At 49.4% G+C, this 17,533-nt stretch overlaps 7 protein-coding genes across 7 annotated transcripts; 3 read left to right on the top strand and 4 right to left on the bottom strand.

Annotated features, from left to right (window-relative positions):
- Positions 1 to 297: 297 nt before the first annotated feature.
- On the top strand, positions 298 to 5,025 carry EDB82DRAFT_573016 (uncharacterized protein). Its single transcript, XM_025733621.2, has 3 exons — positions 298 to 485; positions 592 to 1,246; positions 1,303 to 5,025. The coding sequence occupies exons 1-3, from the start codon at positions 384 to 386 to the stop codon at positions 4,974 to 4,976; spliced, it is 4,431 nt and encodes a 1,476-aa protein (XP_025587730.1). The 5' UTR covers positions 298 to 383; the 3' UTR covers positions 4,977 to 5,025.
- Positions 5,026 to 5,141: 116 nt separating this feature from the next.
- On the bottom strand, positions 5,142 to 5,687 carry EDB82DRAFT_112011 (uncharacterized protein). Its single transcript, XM_025733610.2, has 2 exons — positions 5,528 to 5,687; positions 5,142 to 5,473 (listed from the first exon to the last, which is right to left on the bottom strand). Exons 1-2 carry the CDS (start codon positions 5,542 to 5,544, stop codon positions 5,308 to 5,310), a joined length of 183 nt encoding a protein of 60 aa, XP_025587729.1. The 5' UTR covers positions 5,545 to 5,687; the 3' UTR covers positions 5,142 to 5,307.
- A 699-nt stretch (positions 5,688 to 6,386) lies between these two features.
- On the top strand, positions 6,387 to 8,022 carry EDB82DRAFT_112017 (DNA-directed RNA polymerase). The gene is made up of 2 exons (XM_025733599.2): positions 6,387 to 6,732; positions 6,794 to 8,022. The coding sequence occupies exons 1-2, from the start codon at positions 6,667 to 6,669 to the stop codon at positions 7,871 to 7,873; spliced, it is 1,146 nt and encodes a 381-aa protein (XP_025587728.1). The 5' UTR covers positions 6,387 to 6,666; the 3' UTR covers positions 7,874 to 8,022.
- Positions 7,978 to 9,807, bottom strand: EDB82DRAFT_493060 (uncharacterized protein). The gene is made up of 5 exons (XM_065608420.1): positions 9,666 to 9,807; positions 9,490 to 9,588; positions 9,430 to 9,435; positions 9,294 to 9,373; positions 7,978 to 9,243 (listed from the first exon to the last, which is right to left on the bottom strand). The coding sequence occupies exons 1-5, from the start codon at positions 9,713 to 9,715 to the stop codon at positions 8,171 to 8,173; spliced, it is 1,308 nt and encodes a 435-aa protein (XP_065465971.1). The 5' UTR covers positions 9,716 to 9,807; the 3' UTR covers positions 7,978 to 8,170.
- Positions 9,808 to 9,897: 90 nt separating this feature from the next.
- Positions 9,898 to 13,120, top strand: EDB82DRAFT_534395 (telomere length regulation protein-domain-containing protein). The gene is made up of 3 exons (XM_025733576.2): positions 9,898 to 10,898; positions 10,948 to 11,376; positions 11,429 to 13,120. The coding sequence occupies exons 1-3, from the start codon at positions 10,049 to 10,051 to the stop codon at positions 13,114 to 13,116; spliced, it is 2,967 nt and encodes a 988-aa protein (XP_025587726.1). The 5' UTR covers positions 9,898 to 10,048; the 3' UTR covers positions 13,117 to 13,120.
- A 1-nt stretch (position 13,121) lies between these two features.
- Positions 13,122 to 16,109, bottom strand: EDB82DRAFT_493062 (kinase-like domain-containing protein). The gene has a single exon (XM_025733565.2). The coding sequence runs from the start codon at positions 15,818 to 15,820 to the stop codon at positions 13,310 to 13,312; it is 2,511 nt and encodes an 836-aa protein (XP_025587725.1). The 5' UTR covers positions 15,821 to 16,109; the 3' UTR covers positions 13,122 to 13,309.
- A 406-nt stretch (positions 16,110 to 16,515) lies between these two features.
- EDB82DRAFT_493063 (uncharacterized protein) lies at positions 16,516 to 17,396 on the bottom strand. The gene has a single exon (XM_025733554.2). The coding sequence runs from the start codon at positions 17,047 to 17,049 to the stop codon at positions 16,546 to 16,548; it is 504 nt and encodes a 167-aa protein (XP_025587724.1). The 5' UTR covers positions 17,050 to 17,396; the 3' UTR covers positions 16,516 to 16,545.
- Positions 17,397 to 17,533: the final 137 nt, after the last annotated feature.

The raw sequence follows: 17,533 nt of genomic DNA on the forward strand, positions 1-17,533 counted from the left end.
GCAATGATTTATTGCAAACACGTGACGCCGATGCTTTCAGAGCGACTTTGATTCTATTGCAACAGACTGAAATATTGGCACTTCAATCCATGATTGTTCACTTTATCAGACTCGGCCTGAGCCCACTCATAAATCACATTTCTAGATTCAATCACCGCCTGATTTCCAAGTACTACACAGTTGTCACCGATTACTAGGTAGGCTATAGGCAGGCACAGCAAATAACCAATCATATTCCATCATAAGCACGTCCCCTAGCCTACCGCTACCTAGGCCTACCTGCGCGCAGAGCTCCCCGGTCACCCAGCCCACTCCTACGCAGAGCCCGGGCAAATTTATGAACTTCAGGACCTCTCTTCAAGGTCGGCTACTCTGCAACAGTCATGGCTTTTGGCTTTGGCAATTCAGGAAACGCCATGCTTGAGAGTAACGCAGGAGCAGGAGGACTCATCACTGGGTCCCCTCTGCAGACAATTCAAACAGATGTGAGTGGCGCATTACTTTTGATTTTTGTTGTTGATCTTGTTATCTTGTCTTGTTTTGTTGACTCTCGAGGACGACGTGATGCTAATCATTCATAACCCGAATTAGGATCTAGGCTTTCTTTCTATCGCTGGCGACGCAAAGGTTCGCCTTACATCCCCGTGGGAATCTCTCCCATCATCTACCGCGTCGCTGCTCAGTATCGCTTCGCGCAAAGGTCTTGTCGCTGCTGCTGGACCCGACCAAGTCGTCATCGCCACGACCGAGTCAGTCAGAAAAGCCTTCGAAGCACCACAAGATGGCGACACCGATGTCCGCAATTTCGAGCCGCAGCTCAAGATTCCGATGCCGATGCGAGTTTCGCAATTATCGTTTACCGCAGATGAGAACTATTTGATTCTTTCGGCGGAATCTGGAGGTGGATTGGCCGTCTACGAGGTCCAGAGCCTACTCTCTGGATCAACAAATTCCGCCTTTGAGCTGTCAACAAACGGTGAAACATTGCGCGCTATGATACCGAACCCTACACCTGAGAAGTCAGAATTATGTGCTATTGTTACGAACAATGGCAATTTGCATATGGCGAATCTCAAGGAGCGACAGATCAGCAACCCTCTGAAGAACCAGGTTAGCTGCGTTAGCTGGAGCACCAAGGGCAAGCAGCTATGCGCTGGTCTCGGTGATGGAACCATATTCCAAATGACGCCGGAAGGAGAGGGTAAAGGCGAGATTCCTAGGCCCCCCAATATGGACGACTTTCATGGTAAGTAAATTGGAGGCAGACAAGATGGTCTCTGAAGCAGGCTAACAACATCGCAGTGTCGTCTCTCACTTGGCTGGAGAACCACCTCTTCTTGTCTATCCATACTTCGAATAACCAATCACCGCCCAAATCTATTTACCACATCATCACGCGCAAAGCGCCGTCTTTTACCTTCCAGCAGTTGACCGACCCGGTCGAGCCGTTTGGCTCAGACAAGGCACCACACCACTCAATTCTACGTCTTCGTGACTTCGCCCCTGCTCTTCAGGATATGCTCATCATCGCTTCGACTGCCGTCTCGGAAATGGGTATTGTGACTCGGTCCCAGACTCCTCTGGCTACAGACCAGCCTGCCGAATCCATCACAGGGGTATTTACCCTGACAGAATTCTTGGACGACACCAAGCGACCGACATTGCCAATGACCGAATCCATGGATGACGCGGTCCCAGTTGGGATTGCACTTGATCTCTCCGGCAAGGACAAGGTTTACAAGCCTATTCCTTCAGATGTTGAGCTAGAAGAGTCGCCAGGTCCACTTCCAGGATGTTGGGCACTTACACACGATGGTGTGCTCTGCGCCTGGTGGGTAGTTTACAATGATTCGATTAGACAAGGCACTTCGTATCCTTACTTGGCTGTGGCTGAGGGCACCACTCCTGCACCATCAGCGCCGGCCTCCCAGCCCACCTCGGCAGTTTCACCTTTCGGAAGCTCTGGGGCATCTGCCTTCGGCTCGGCTGCTCAGCTTGGACAAAAGTCATCTCCCTGGGGTAGTGCCACCTCTGCCGTTCCTAGCACAGGAGGTGCTGTGTTCGGGTCAAGTGGTTTCGGCAACGCTGCTCCCTCTGCAGCCCCAGCGTTCGGCAAGCCTAGCGCAATCGGCTTTGGACAATCATCTCAGCTAGGTTCAAAGAGCTCTCCTTGGGCTTCAGCAGCAGGCAGTGCGTCGGCCGTGACTCCTGCTTTCGGCCAGTCGGGATTCTCAAGCTTTGCGAACAACAGCAATTCGAGTCCTTTTGGAAAGGCAGCAGCTGATGGGCAATCGAGCGCTCCTACTTCAGGAGGATTCGCGGGTTTTGCTAGCAAGGGTGGCTTTGCATCTGTAAGCAACGATGGAAATACCAACGTCTTTGGTAGCGGAAGTAAACCAGCATCAAGCCCTTTCGGATCGACTTCCAATGCAGAGACTGCCTTCCCCGCCAAGCCCTCTTCTGGTAGTCCATTCGGCTCTACACCTTTTAAACTTCAAAGCTCTTTTAAGCCAGATGGTTCTGCCAAGGACGACAACGCCAAGCCAAGTGGTTCTTTGTTCGGCAGCAATTTTGGATCTGCTCTTACCGACCCCAACAACAAGCCTGCTGTCGAAACACCTGCACCGAGAGACGACGACATGGATACCGCTGCAGCGATTGAGGAAACTCCTCAACCGAAATCTAAGGATACAGTATTCGGTTCGCAACAGAGCCCTGAGTCTACCACTCCTACTACTACTCCTGCGCCGTCTAAGTTCGGTATTGCTCCATCTCCCGCCCCGCAAGCATCGGCTTTTGGACAGCCATCCAATTTTGGCTCTGGAGGTGGCCTTTTTGGAAACAAGCCAGAGGCACCGAAGCCCAGCGGTGGCCTGTTTGGATCAGGCTCAAGTACCCCTAAACCAAGCGGCGGCTTGTTTAGTTCAACTTCTGATACACCCAAGGCTGGTGCAGGTTTGTTTGGATCATCACAAAACACACCCAGAGCTAGCATCTTCAACACCCCACCGAAACCGAGTAGCTACACAAGTTTATTTGGTCAGAAGTCTGAGCCACCCAAGGCCGAGTCTTCCAAGACCAAGCAAGGAGAAGATGCGCCGTTACCTCCGGATCCCACCCCGAAGTATAACCCATTTGCATCGCCTGCTGCTGCAGCAAAGCCCGAGACTGCTCCTTTGCCACCAGACTTTACCTCTAAAACGGCTCAGTCAACAACCAAGTCGACCGAAGCTGCTGATGCTCCATTGCCGCCGGACTTTGTCAATGTTTCCAAACCTACTGTGGCCTCTGATGCTCCCCTACCACCCGATCCGGTTAACCCATTAAAGCAAAGGTCTGTTTTCGACAAGCCAGAAGGTGCCCCCAAGGTACCATCCAGCCTCTTTCCTGCTGTCACTGGACCTCCCTCTGATGATAGTGACGACGAGGAGGATGAAGAGGACCAAGAAGAGGAAGAGGGAGAAGAGGAAGGAGAAGAGGAAGGCAGCGGGAGAGAGGAGGAAGACGACAACGGCTCAGAAGGCAGTGGCGTAGACGTGGCCAAGGATCTGAGCCCTGCTCTTTCGCCTGGTTATACTCCTGAAAGCTCTTTTGGCCGCCCAAGTAATGCTCTTGGTTCTTCTAGCACAAACCAGGAAGGATCACGAACCTTTTTCGGTGAAATTCGCAATGCCCCCTTTTTCCCGCGCCCCAGCGCTATCAGCCCTCGTTCTCCAAGCCCACTACGAAGCGCAGTGCCAGACAGGGTTCAGAGATCAGATAGCATGAGGTCGGTTAGTGCCCCCGGAATCGCCTCGAATCTTCTTGGATCGAGACAGTCTCGAATGGGAGCTTCAATCACCAGCAAAGACGCCCGTGCACCCGAAGATCCGTTTGTGGCACAGCACCGGAAGTTGAAGGCGAAACAGGAGGCAGCCGAGACTCAACCATTGGTTGATGAGGAAGACGATGAGGTCCATAAGCTGCTGGCATCCGAAGTTGAAGGAAGCTTGACCCTAGACGAGTTTATTGCTCACTCAAACGTTGCCCCACCTGCTAAGGAGAGCATCCCAAGTCAAGTTGAAGCTGTTTACCGGGATATCAATTCTATGATTGACACCCTTGGCTTGAATGCTCGGACTGTCAAGTCATTTATTAAGGGCCACACCGATAACCGAAAGGAAGGTGGACGCGGCAAGGACGATCTCGATGTACCTGAAGATTGGGTTCTTTGTGAGATCGATGAGCTGGGAGAAGTTTTGGACAACGAGCTGCATAGTGATCTCCAGGATGGACGTGTTCGTGATTTGGAAGATAAACTCGATACCTGCCACGAACTCACCAGAGATATGCACCGCCTTCGAGCTAAGCAGGAAGATCTTAAGCAGATCCTGATGATCAGATCCGACCCAGAGCAGGCAGAAGTAACAAAGTCTATGCCCCTTACTGCAGAGCAAGCAACACAACAGAACGAGCTGAGACGGGAGTTTGCCAAGTTTTCGAAGCTCTTGGCTGAAGCTGAAGAAGCCTTGACACTGCTAAAGACCAAAATGGCAGCTGTCTCCAGTGCTTCTGGCAAGGGCAAAGCCAACGTTCCCACGGTTGATGCGGTGCTCCGCACGATTGGCAAAATGACGGCCATGGTAGAAAAGCGCAGCGGAGATATCGATGTTCTCGAGAACCAGATGCGTAAGGCTACTCTTAACCCCGCCAGCCGAGAAGGATCCCCAATGGTCACCCCTCAGGCAAGGCGAAGCGTCATGTTCTCTCCTGAAGGAACCCCTGTCCGCAATCTCCGTCACAGCTTTGCAGCCAGCATGTCTCTGGGCGCATCCGCACGAGCTACTACCCCACGCAAGAAGCTCAGTGGTTACAGCCAAGAGGAGAAGAGTGGTTTGATGCAACAGCGAGCCCGCCGAAAGGCTGTTCTGGGCAAGTTGAAGGCCAGCGTCGAAAAACAAGGTGTTAGTGTTTGGACTATGGAGGACATCGAATAATCAAGAATGACGAGAATGGCACGGACTCAGTTTTGAGTATCATTAGGTTATGAAGCAAACAAGCATTTGTAGTTTAGAAATTAAATAGTGTATCAAAGCCAAACAAGCTACCCAAGTAGCTAATGTATTTTTGCCCATGGTTCATTTTCCCTACTATATCCTCATTACACCAAGTGCGCCTGTTGAACAGACAAATACATGCCAATTGCATCCCATTATCGATATTGTTGCAGCGAACCAGCTAATAAAAACGCCTTGTACTCCACGGGTATCCTTCCGTTGAACTGTTCCAAGGGATTTGCCTCGTAGGACCAATGCCTATGCTCATCGCTTAAGCTTGAGTCGTGGGAGCAGGAGGACCAGTAGATCGTGGAACGGAGGACTTGGGTTCAACGACGGGTGTTTTCTGGGAGACATCGCGTGGGATGTTGGATGGATCAGAGTGTACCCGGCAATGTTCTTTGTTTTTGTGCTCGGGATGAGTTCGAGGAGTGTAGCTAGAAGGTCGAGTGTTAGCTTAGAGGTGTAAGTTGAGAACTGGACCGAATTACTTTACGAAAGAAAGCATCTTAGACTTGGAAAGTGATTGGATTATTGATAAGGTTGTCAATGTTGTTCTTGAGTCAATTAATTAATTGATGATGGAATTGGTGAATATGATCTGAGCAGATGAGGAGGGGTTGTCAAGTATTATATAGTCGTCTTTCCACGAAACCACATCAAATACGCACATTACATTACACACTGTCAAGGCCGGACCGGTTACGCCTGAAGAACAGTATACAGAAACCTTTTTTTTTGGCATGTGCGAGCAGTATCAAATTGGAAAAGAGGACAGGGATCAAGCAAGGCCTCTAAGTTCGACTTAATGGCATACTGACGTCGTATGGTCGTCCCAATATGGGTGCGATGGTATATCTTAGTGGGGGAGAAGTGTGCGCGTGATCCCTGAAGAGAGGAGGACGAACTGCGTTGCACTTACAATGACAGCATCCATTATTGGCAAGTCTGAACTCTGGCGATGGACGACGAGTGATTGGGTGTGCTGATCTCAAGAGGCCGGCCCGGTGGTGTACCACGTTCAGTGACAACCTGCCGAGTACGGAGCAGCAGGGGATAAATCTCGGCATCCTGATCAAGATTCAAGATGGACGGTTCACTTATAAATGGATCTTCAAGGGTTTATCCAGGTAATTGGTCATGCGCAAGCAAGCCGAAGTCGCTCGCCGTCAGGCCATGGTTCAAGGCTTTGTCACCAAGAATTGTCACTACCGATATCGAAACGTTCTTGTCACCGTTGCATAAAAGCCACCTCGACTGACATTAATGGCATCAGACCATAGTCATTCTTGGTACGTACTCACAGCTTACACGGGGGTGGAGCACATGCGCTGGACCCGAAACGTGGGTCGGGAACGGTCGGCCGTCTCGGAGGCAAGTGGGGTCATCCCGTCTGCGCCGTCTCTTACCTTGACAAAGGAAGCCTGAAAGTGTCGCGCTCGCAACTGCATCTTTTTTTCGACCGGGACCCACCACAGCCCCACCTTCTTCACCTTGAACTCACCGAGCCTTCACCTCGGAGGGGCTTCAAAAAATTATTGTTTGCTTCGCTCATCATCACTAACATCCACCACCGCCTAACCTACCTACTTAATTTTCTCTCTTCATATCACAAAGCAGAACTACCGCAATGGCTCCCACACAACAAGCTGCGTGGAGGAACGCTCCCACCGCAGATGATCTTGCGCGCCGTCAGGTAAACTACCAATTGGTTCGTCCGTGATCGCATACCGAAATCTAACTTTTTGCGCGCCCAGACTGTTGGCATTAACAAGGAAACTGTCACAAACATTTCCTCCACCGATTACCCCGGACACCACCCCGGTGAGGATCTTGAATACACTCTTGATCGCTTCCGCGATGCCTTCTCGGTGAACTTCCACCAGAACGACCAGTTCCTCTCATCCTTCTCACTCGTCGGAATCGATGCCTCGCTCGCAAACGCTTTCCGCCGTATCCTCCTCTCCGAGATTCCTACCCTCGCTATCGAGAACGTCTACATTGAGAACAACACCTCCGTTATCCAGGACGAGGTTCTCGCCCACCGACTTGGTCTTATTCCCTTCAAGGGTGGTCGCGAGGGTCTGCACAACTTCCTCAAGTGGCATAAGAAGCCAGAGGCTGGCGAGGATCCTTATGCCGGCTGCTTCGACTGGAACACTGTTCGCCTCGAGCTTAATGTGACATGTACCGTCAACGAGGACGCTTCACCTGCCGAGAACGACCCTCTCAAGGCGTACCACAATGCCCACGTCTATGCGCGCGACATTGTCTTTGTGCCTACTGGTAGACAGGCCGAGTACTTTAGTGGCGAGAACGCCATTGCACCTACGAACCCTGATATCTTGATTGCCAAGCTACGACCCCGACAGACCATCAACCTCGCCATGCACATGCATAAGGGCATTGGATCCGATCACGCCAAGTTCTCCCCCGTCGCGACAGCCTCTTACCGTCTCCTACCAACCATTACGATCACTCAGCCTATCCTCGGAGCCGACGCTGAGAAGTTTGCCAAGTGTTTCCCCAAGGGTGTTATTGGACTTGAGAAGGTTACAGCTGATGATGCCGCAAAGACTGGTAGCGGTTACGAGGGCCACAAGGGCGAGACCAAGGCTGTGGTCGTCGACGCTATGAAGGATACGGTCAGCCGAGAGGCTCTCCGCCACGAAGAGTTCCAAGGAAAGGTGAAGCTTGGCCGAAGACGAGATCACTTTATCTTCTCCATCGAGAGCACGGGGCAGTGGGACAGCGATGAGCTTTTTCTCGAGTCAGTTAAGCATCTTAAGCTCAAGTGTAAGAAGCTCGAGCAGCAAGTTATCAACATGGCGCGGTAATCTGCTACATTGATCAAAACGGGGACTGGGACTTGTTTGGCGCTCTTATCATAATTTGGTTGAAATTTGAAGTTTGTTTTGCGGTCTCTACGGTTAGATAAAAAAAGGAATGATACCATGACCACATCATAATACTCGTCACCCGTCCGCCCTTCTTTACTCCATGCCAATGCTTGCCACTCTAATCTTTGTTTTATCTGTTTTCCATTGTAGACCCCAGGTTGACATGTCCAACGCCGAAAGATGCCCAAAAGCCTGAACGCCGTGTGCCGATTTGGGCTCAAGGATAGGGTAGGATCAGGAAGCTGTTTTGAATTTGAAGTAGAAGTTGAATTCAAGAGGGAATGCAGGATCGGTGACGACAACCTGTTGTCCGTCTTCGAGCCCAAGCTCGCTGAGTGTCTTGCTCAAGTTTGGACGCGTCTGTTCTTCCAAATTTACGGGAGACTGCATGTACAAGGTCTTTCCTTCGGCGCGGATCGAGGGTTTCTTAAGCTGAGCTTCAGGTCGAACGGCGAACGACTCGATCAACTCTTGTAGTGTGGCCTTGGGATCTACCTCAAGGGGGCGAGCTTGACGTCCACATACAGGACAATCGTCCTTTTTCTCGTGCTTAAAGGTGTATGTGTAGATGCTGTCGTTGCCCGAATACATCATGTAATTTGTTTCGAACCCCAGGCACGGTGCTGAGCTCGTTGCTATCTTGAAAGCTTCGTTGCAGCATGCAGCGGCGATGATGGCATTGGTAGAAGCGATGGCTGGAATGATGTTTTTGATAGTTCCTTGTGTCAAGGAGTAAGTGACGCCAGAGATGCCGAATTCCTGGGCACGAGTAAGGGCCTTTTGGAACAACCAAGTGACGTGTTCTGGGTCATCCTTATCTAACTTTGGGAATGGCTTCTCTTGCTCCCAAGCAATAACGTGAGCCCATTCGACGCAGTGCTCGGGCTGTCGAGGGATCGAGGCAATTGTGCATAGCGGAACAGCGGCACGGGGAGCGTGCATATCGAGTTGGCATTCAATACACGAGGTCATGCTGGGCAGGATAACTCGTGCTTGACCCTTGAAACCTTCGGTACCGCCATCAATCAAAGGCTTCAAGGCATCAGCGTCCTCGCCTTCTTCGGCGATAGCAACAAGCATGGCATTAATCCAGCGGCGGGCTTCAATGCTGTCGAGACCACAGATGACAAGTTGAAACTGCTTATAGAACTCCTCATCGAAGTCTTGGATGCGATTGTTGTGCGCCGTGATGGTGACGCCCTTTACTCTCTTTTGAACAAATTCAGCAGCGACTTCGGCTTTGTATTTGCCAACGTCATCCTTCCTGAAAAGGAATTGTCGGTTAAGATTGGAGATGTCAATTGTATCTAGGGCAATGAGTTAGCGGCTATGAGTGGAGGGATGAACGTTGACGAACCCATATCTATAACATGAATGTTCTTGAATCCCGACATGGCAAGGTTCTTGAGGATTTCGCATCCTAGGCCACCTGCGCCACTGTATCATGGAAGTTAGTAGAGCGCTCATGGTATTGTGGAAGGAACATGACTGACATGACACTATGTGAGGTTAGTATGGTATTCAGCCGACAGTTTTAGCATGGAAATACTTACAGAAGTTTCATTGTTACGAATCGATCGAGTGATTCAGGCGCAATGGCATCAGGATCTGTATAAGGACCGGCATTGTTACGGATCTGGTCGAGATATTTCCTATTGATAAGGTCAGTATTGATAGTTTCCAGAGCTACAGCTTCAGCTTGAGCTTCAACGGAAGAGAGGGGAGTTACCATCGCGTTTTCTGGTGGTCACCAGCTGGTGTTTGAACGTCGCAACTCATGTTTTGTTAATTACAAAAAGTGTTGGAGATTTAAGAATGACTTAGGTACGCTGACCTGAAGAATAAGAAGGGAGAAAGAGAAAGTGTGAGGTGAGCTCTTTCAAAGGATCCGTGCGTGGGGGGAGGATCGTCATTGCCTAAAGTACCTGAACTGCTGGCTCGGTGAGTCTCGGTGAAGGTGGGGTCAGCGTACATTGACCAAACCATCATCTTTAGAGTGTAAAAGAGACTCTAACTTTACCTACAACACTCAACAAACTCCAGAAATGCCCTCTTTTTAATGAGCGATCTTAAGGAAACTTCACTGCCTCACACTCATTGTCAACAATCAACATGGACGACCTTCTCACGCCCGTGAGCACCACCTATCTCAAACCACGAAAAGAGACAGAGCTACTCTTTACAGAAGTAAAGACATCCTCTCCCCAGCCAGAACCAAGAAAAATCACTGCCATCTCAACAGCTGATGATGCTGTGGATGCTCTCAAAAATCAACCCGACTACGACAGTCTCATTTCAGTTTTACAGTTTCTGACCAGCACCAAACCTTCATCAGATAACTTTTCCCTCTCAACACCTAGTCCCAAGAGCGCATTGATTATACATTTGCTCGTCTCCGAAATTGCACCGAATTATTGGACTTTATTGCTAGAAGGAAGTTTCGATGGTGTTTCCCAGGCTGCAACGACACTCCCACGAGATGCTGAGCTATTTGTTGCCTGTATCCAAAGTCTAACTGGCCTCAATGCTGTTATCACACAGATTAGAAATCTTATCCAGGAGTCGCGGATGGGTGGGAAAGAAAAAAAGAGAACCGATTTATCTCTAAATGCCAATATCCTCTTAAGCGTGCTGTCTGCTATCCTTGACGGTCATGGAGCGATATCTGCCATCTGGAGTGCGTCAACAAAAGGCATCCCAAACCTTGCTCTCCAACGGGTTCAGTCTCAGAAGCTGTCATCAATCCTCACAAATGGCCAAATCGTATCAACTTCCGCCGAAGCTTTAGAAGTCATCGGTCGTGATCGAGAAAGGGATGAAACTAAGTGGATTGCTGATGGACTGCAGTACAGCAAATGGATGGGAAATAGTATTGTCTCATGGGTCAGGTCGTCTCCTGAAGAAGGTGCCATGACTTTTGCTTCCGAACTGTTCCAGAAGTCTTTGTCACTATATCACTCAGGTAATTCCCAAACATCTTTGGTATCAACATGCTTACTGATGTCTTATAGATACCCTTATCAAGACCGTCATTGACGGGCTTCTTCTTTCCAAAGGAAGCTCAGTGCAGACGTTCACAAGAGTTGCCCTTGGTCAACCACGGTCTTCTAAAAAAGTTATTCATCTTTTACTGCATCACCTCTCGCGCAAATATTTGAACTACCTGACTCTAGATGATAATTCCTCGGACAACAACGTTTCTGCAGTAGCTGGACTATTGAAGGAGCTAGCGTTGAACGACCCATTCAGAAGAGACATACTCATAGATTGGTGTGCATCCTCCTCAGGTGCAGGTCTTGGGGATGGAGTTGGTATCCGCCGTGCTGTAATAGCTGCAATCTCTCAAGACCGAGAAGCCATTACATCTGTACTGGAAAAGAGCCTTGCGCAGTTTGGAGATGAGTTGTATATCAGACATTCAGCAATGCTACAGCAGGATGGTAAGGGCTGCATAAACATCTCGGTAATGTGAACCTGCTAACGCTCTCGTAGTGCATACCCAGATCCTACTCTTAGCAGCTGGCTATATGCATAGAATATCCCCTATGAAGCTGACCTTACTTATGCGAGTTGGCACATATATGACCACAATTTCTAATCGTATCGGTGCGACTCAATCAAGAGCACAGTTCCTCGGTCTCGTCGTGGGTGAATCACTCTCTTCTCTCATTGATGATAACAAGAAGAGGCTGGACTTCAAGATGGAGGAGACAGATACAGAGGAAGCACAACAGTTGAAGGGGCTTACAAAGATCTCTGATCCCGTTGGGTCAATCGACTCTATCCTATCAAATCTTGCGATGGAGCCAACACCCAAAAAACAGAAACCTGCGACGTCTAGCAAACATGTCCCGATGAAATCCAAGCAAAAGAAGCCCCTCATCGCAGAGGCCAAGCCAAAGGCTATCATCGAAGAAATCGATTCTTCAGAGGAGGATGAGGATCTTGCTCCTTATGCCAAAGACTCAGACCCTGAAGATTCTGACGACGACGCAACTCTGGTTCAACGCAACAAACCCAAACCTCCTGTCTACATCAGAGACCTCATTTCATACTTCAGAGACTCCGAAACCTATGACAAGCAGTTGCTTGCCCTTCAAACCGCCCCAGTCCTCATCCGTCGCAAGGCCAACTATGGCACCGAAGTCAGTTTTCATGCTGACGAGTTGGCCGGGCTTCTGGTGGGCATTCAAGACAAGTTTGAGATTGACAACTTTCAAGACTTGCGAGTGCAAAGCATGGTAGCGCTGGTGGTTTCCCAACCCAAGACAATGGCTCCTTGGTTTGCACGCACTCTCTTCGAAGGCGATTACTCTCTCTACCAACGAACGTCAGTTCTCATTACGTTGGGCTTATCAGCTCGGGAACTGGCTGGCTTTGAGACTTCTCAGTACGAGTCTGCTGCTGCCTTTCCATCAAAGCGGCTCCCTGAAAAGATGGAACAGCTATACCTTGGCCCATCCAACGATGACAACAAGGCACTTCCCTCTTCTCAACTGAAAGCACTTCCAGCAAATGCCCTCGACAGTATTTCGCAGTCACTTACATCGGCCTTCCTCGCTCCATTGGCTGCAGAAGCTGCCGATGCAAATACAGGGCCTGATGTTCTAAAGCTTCAGACCTTCACCGCACGCTACAAGTCCAAGACCAAGTCTAAACCTCGTGTCCGTGCTATTCCTAATACAACAGCCGCTCTTCTTGCTACATCTTTCTTCTCACCGCTTGCTGCTCATTTCCAAGTTGCTCTTCGCTCTGCAAAACCGATCATTCTCAACCACGCACTTCTGGCTCTTTATCTGCAAACTCTGGGTATCATCGTTCATGCTGCAGGACCCTCGACACTTTCTTTACCGCAGCTTACATCTGAACTGTGGGATCTGCTACTCGGCGTTCGTGTGCACGTCTTGGGTGATCTCGGTGCTACGAAAGGCTGGTTGGTTGCCATGGCTTCACTCCTAGAAGTGAATGGCGGCGACTTGAGACGACTCTGTGAGAACCAAGGAAGAGAAGTGATGGAGACAAGACAGTGGGTTTCAATGGTGTTTGAGAGAACAAGGGGAGAGGACGGCGGAGAAGAAAACGATGTCAAGATGTTAGCGGCGGGTGCACTCATCAGGATTGGAGAGGCTATCGAAAAGTATCAAGCTTTACTTATGGGAGACATGATCGGATTTCAGTAGATACAATATCAAAAGTTGAAATGAGATCTGATTTTACAATATTTCTTTCGTAATTAACCATTATGATCATACATCATTTACATACCAATAGTTCCCATCCCCAAATCAATGTCTCCTCCACGGCTAAATCTAAAACAAATTTTGATATCACAATCTCATAGCCCACAAGTCCAAATATGTAGCCAAATAGTATCTACAATGGAGGTTCTACTGGCTCTATCCTGGTCGTACTTGCTCTTCGAAGCGGTAGACCCGATAAACACGCATTTGCATGGCTGAGATGGTCACTCAAGCTCATAGCCAAACGTCGAAGCTCTTCTTTGACATCTTCTGAAGTACCCTGTCCTTCTAAAACCATCGGAGCAGGTGCCGTAGGCGCAGGTGGTAGAAAAGATTGCTGTTGAAAAGGGCGTGGATAGTCATCCCGTGCGGATGGTAGATCTGGTAGAGGTTGAAGTGGAGGAGGCTGCAGCGCAAGTTCGGGAGCGGCTAGTGTATTAGAAGCGAACGACTCGGGATCTGTGTCCGCGAACTCGCTAAGAGAATATGGCCTTTCAGTCAGTGAAACTCCATTGGTCGGAGGAGATTGCGATTGGGCTGGAGGTTGTTGGTATAGCGGGACCTGAGTCTGCTGGTAGTTCATCTGAGGGTCGTTGAGCGAGAGGTCCGCGACAGCAGTCGCAAATTCAGAGTCGTCAGATACGTAGATAGATGGTTCTCGTATTGTGTTGGGCATGACATAGAGAGAAGCGTGCTTCTCCAACTGGAAGGGATCCGCTCCTCCTATCTCCGAGCCAGCCAGAGATCCCACATCGGAGTGCGAGGTTGATGGTCTGGTAAAGTCACCCATAGGGATGGGGTCCGCTAGACTCATGTCCAAATCAATGAGACTGCCCGTTGATACTCTGTTGTTTCCAGGTGAAGGTACTGCGAGGTCGTCGAACTGAGCTGAAGGCTGAAGCGGCTCTGTGGGTGGGTGGATAAGACGACTGGTGCTTGGTCCTTCATCATCGTTGAAGGGAAACCTGAACATCTCAGGATTCGCGGAAGCGGGCGGAGCGGCCATCGATGGAAACTTCCAATCTCGTGTTCGACGGTTGTTGCCCATATCTGCTGGGTCGCTGAGTGGTGGCTTGTCGTAAGATATGTCGCCAAAGTCATAGTCAGTTGATGCTCTCGGGTCGCCTGCCCGAATAGTATTCAAATCGACGAACTCGGAGAGATTATTGCCGTCAAGGGACATGTCGAGATCTATAAGGGATTCTCTCACACCTGGAGACTGGGATGAATCGTTCCGCAAAGGCAGATCTGATGCTGGAGGTTGAGAAGGTTGAAAATCAGAAGCAGGTGGTGGGAAAGGGCGGCCATAGTATGCTCGAGAGTTGTCCTCATAATTTGATATCGTATTTGGGTCAAATAGTTTTTCCAAGGGCGCCTTGACAGAAGGAAGATGAGGTGGTGGACGTCGACGCCCTTTTGGCTTTTGAGTGCGTGAAGCATCGTCGAAACCGTCGTTCCTGAAGTCAACATTGGAACCATAAACATCGAATACAGCTTGAGCGTCGCCGGTTTGAAGAACTTGCTGATCGAATGCAGCAGTTGTGCTGAAGTTCCACTCGTCATTGTCCAAGAGCTGAAGACCCAGGTCAGAAGGTCCTTGGGCTCCTCCCGCAGAGAAGAGAGATTTGCGGACACCTCCTTGTGCCTCCCACAACTTGTAGCCTCTAACTAAGTGTGCCAGGTCTGAGGAAGGATACGCGTCTTGGGTGTTGTGTATATACCGATGTCGTTGAATTTGTTCAATTGGAGGACGTTGTTTGGGGTCATCTACCAAGCAGTACGCCACAATATCTTTCAAGCCCTGAGAATACCGGTCTCCCTCAAGGCGAGGGAGGTGCTGTTTAAGGTAAGAGCCCAGCCTGTTGAAATCCATCATACCAGCAGCCACACTTGGCGGCAGGCCTGATGCAATCTCGAATACCATGGCACCAAAGGCCCAAATATCAACCTCTGTACCGTAGGAAGTACTATTGTCGAAGAGCTCGGGGGCCATCCAATGAGGCGTACCAATGACGGTTGAACGCTTGTCGAATTTTGTTTCGATGACACCAGCAACTCCAAAATCACAAAGCTGTACGTTTCCCTCTTCGGTAACCAAGATATTGGCACACTTGATATCTCTGTGAATGATGCCTTGACCGTGGACCCAGTAGATGGCCTCTGCCACCTCGCGCAAGATGGGAATAATCCATTTCTCCTGAAGACCGCCTGGTGAAGTTGGTTTCATGAGAGTAGCGACACTGCCTCCAGCGCAATATTCTGTGATCATCCACATGGATTGACCGACAGGAAGAGCGTCGATAACATGGTTAATATTCTTAGCGCCGCTGTCACTAAGAAGTTGCAAGGCGTTGATCTCTTTGAGTAAATCGCTGTACGTATCGGCAAGCTTGGGGTTGACAGTATCACTCTCTTCAATGTCGATAATCTTGACAGCAACAAGTTGGTTTGATGTTAGAGAGGTGGCCTTGTATACACGACCGAAACTGCCCTTGCCAATGAGTTCTGAAAGACGGTACTGTGGAGGATCCTTTCCGATTTTCAAACACTGCTCAGCGACGAGCTTTTGCATTTTCTTTGCATCTTCAATTGCCTTTTGCTTGCCGACTGCAGAGTCGGGCCCTCTAGGTTGAAGCGACGACATTTTGGTGAATATTTGGGCTGAAGATGTTCAGCAGGGGAGGGATGCAAGCAACTAAGCTAGCTAGCCGACAGATAGAGTAGAGAAAGAACTGATGTGTTTGTTGACTACTTCATGATAATTTCACGCTGTGCAAGTCAAGGGAAAGAAAACCTTGGAGGAACAAGCAGATCGCGGCCCTTAAAATAAAACAAAAAAGAGACGCGATGCGATAAGTTCAAGACAAGGAACCTTTTGTGATGTTGAAACCACAAATAGCTTGAGACTGAACTGTTGCGAAAGGAGAGACCCCTTGACACTTTCCCCGTCAACGTGGAGAGCCAATGAGTGGAGATTATGGAGTTGTGGCGGTGTGCTTTAGTGGCTGACACTTCACCAGCCCCATCACGATAGAACAGACACTACACTTTGATTGAAGCCAAGATGGCAAAGGGAAGTTGAAGAAGTTGTCTTATAGGCAGTCCACGAATAGGCACCGGTTAAAGCAAGAATGATGAAAAGAAGAAGTCTACATTATAATGGAATTTAGATTACATGGCAGCATATCTTGCAGATTTATCTTGAGCGCATTAGAGGTCGAGGTCGGAATCTGTTATCCTGGAGTCATGGGCGCCGGTTGAGTACACAGGCGTGAACATTACAGCTAATGCTCACACCTGTGTACTCAACAGGCGCCCATGACTCCAGGATAACAGATTCCGACCTCTAGGACTTCCGGCCGCATCTTATCAAGAACCCTCCAACCTCTCGAGCATCTTGCTATGGACTCCCTTCCAGCCGGCCTCACACGAGCTTTTGATCATGCCCAGCATGAGCCTAGAGCATGAGATAGTGACGTTTTCGACAATGTTTGATCCCCCATCAACAGTCTCTCCAATCTCCCATACAGTCTCCAGAACCAAGCCCATCGGGCCTCGTGTTCTCACAAAGACGCCTCTCTCCAAGTCAATGAACTCGTATGTGCTGACCACATCAGAATCCCAAAGTCCTGCGGGCAGTGTGTGAACTCTATCTGTCACAGAATAACATTTTGGTTGCCCAACAGGCTTGTGCTCAAGCGTATCAGGGATCGAAGGGGCAGGCTCCGGCGTCGGCAGGGCCTCGTATTTGGTCATATAGGGATCGCATTGTATGAAAAATGCATGGTCATGAAGCATCCCGACAGCTTTAGAAGCTGCTGTTCCTGAAGGGACGGGTGATATGTGCTGTATCTGGGCAGTTGACCGAAACATGGTGGTTTGAAGGAATAAGACGATATAAGTCTCGTAAAAATCCGTATTTCGTGGGACATCGACTAGATAACACCGATGTCGAAAAGGGGGCTAGCTGTGCAGTAGTTATTAGTTCTGAATGACTTGAAAATTGATTGTCGCTTATGAATGACATGGAACAAGTCTTGTTTCATTGAGGTATCATGTTACAGTCAACCATAAAGACATAACCGTCACATATATTTTTTTCCTGTTGAAGAAGAAACAAGTGCGGAGTATTCGAGTATTTCAAGACATTGGGAGATAGAGAGATCTACCAAGGTCTTGGACGTAGACCAAAGAGGGTCTCACGAGCCATGTTGTCTAGTAGGTAGGTATAGAAGTGGAGAGCTGTTTTGATCAACCAAGGACTCACACGTGATCAGAAGTTCGATTGGGCTCTACCGCTGTCACATGACAGCGCGATGGATTTGTCTTTGCCACCTCCCGCGTTTTCGCGTTAACT

The sequence above is a fragment of the Fusarium venenatum genome (genome assembly GCF_020744135.1).
Source record: "Fusarium venenatum strain MPI-CAGE-CH-0201 chromosome Unknown EDB82scaffold_1, whole genome shotgun sequence".
NCBI lineage: Eukaryota > Fungi > Ascomycota > Sordariomycetes > Hypocreales > Nectriaceae > Fusarium > Fusarium venenatum.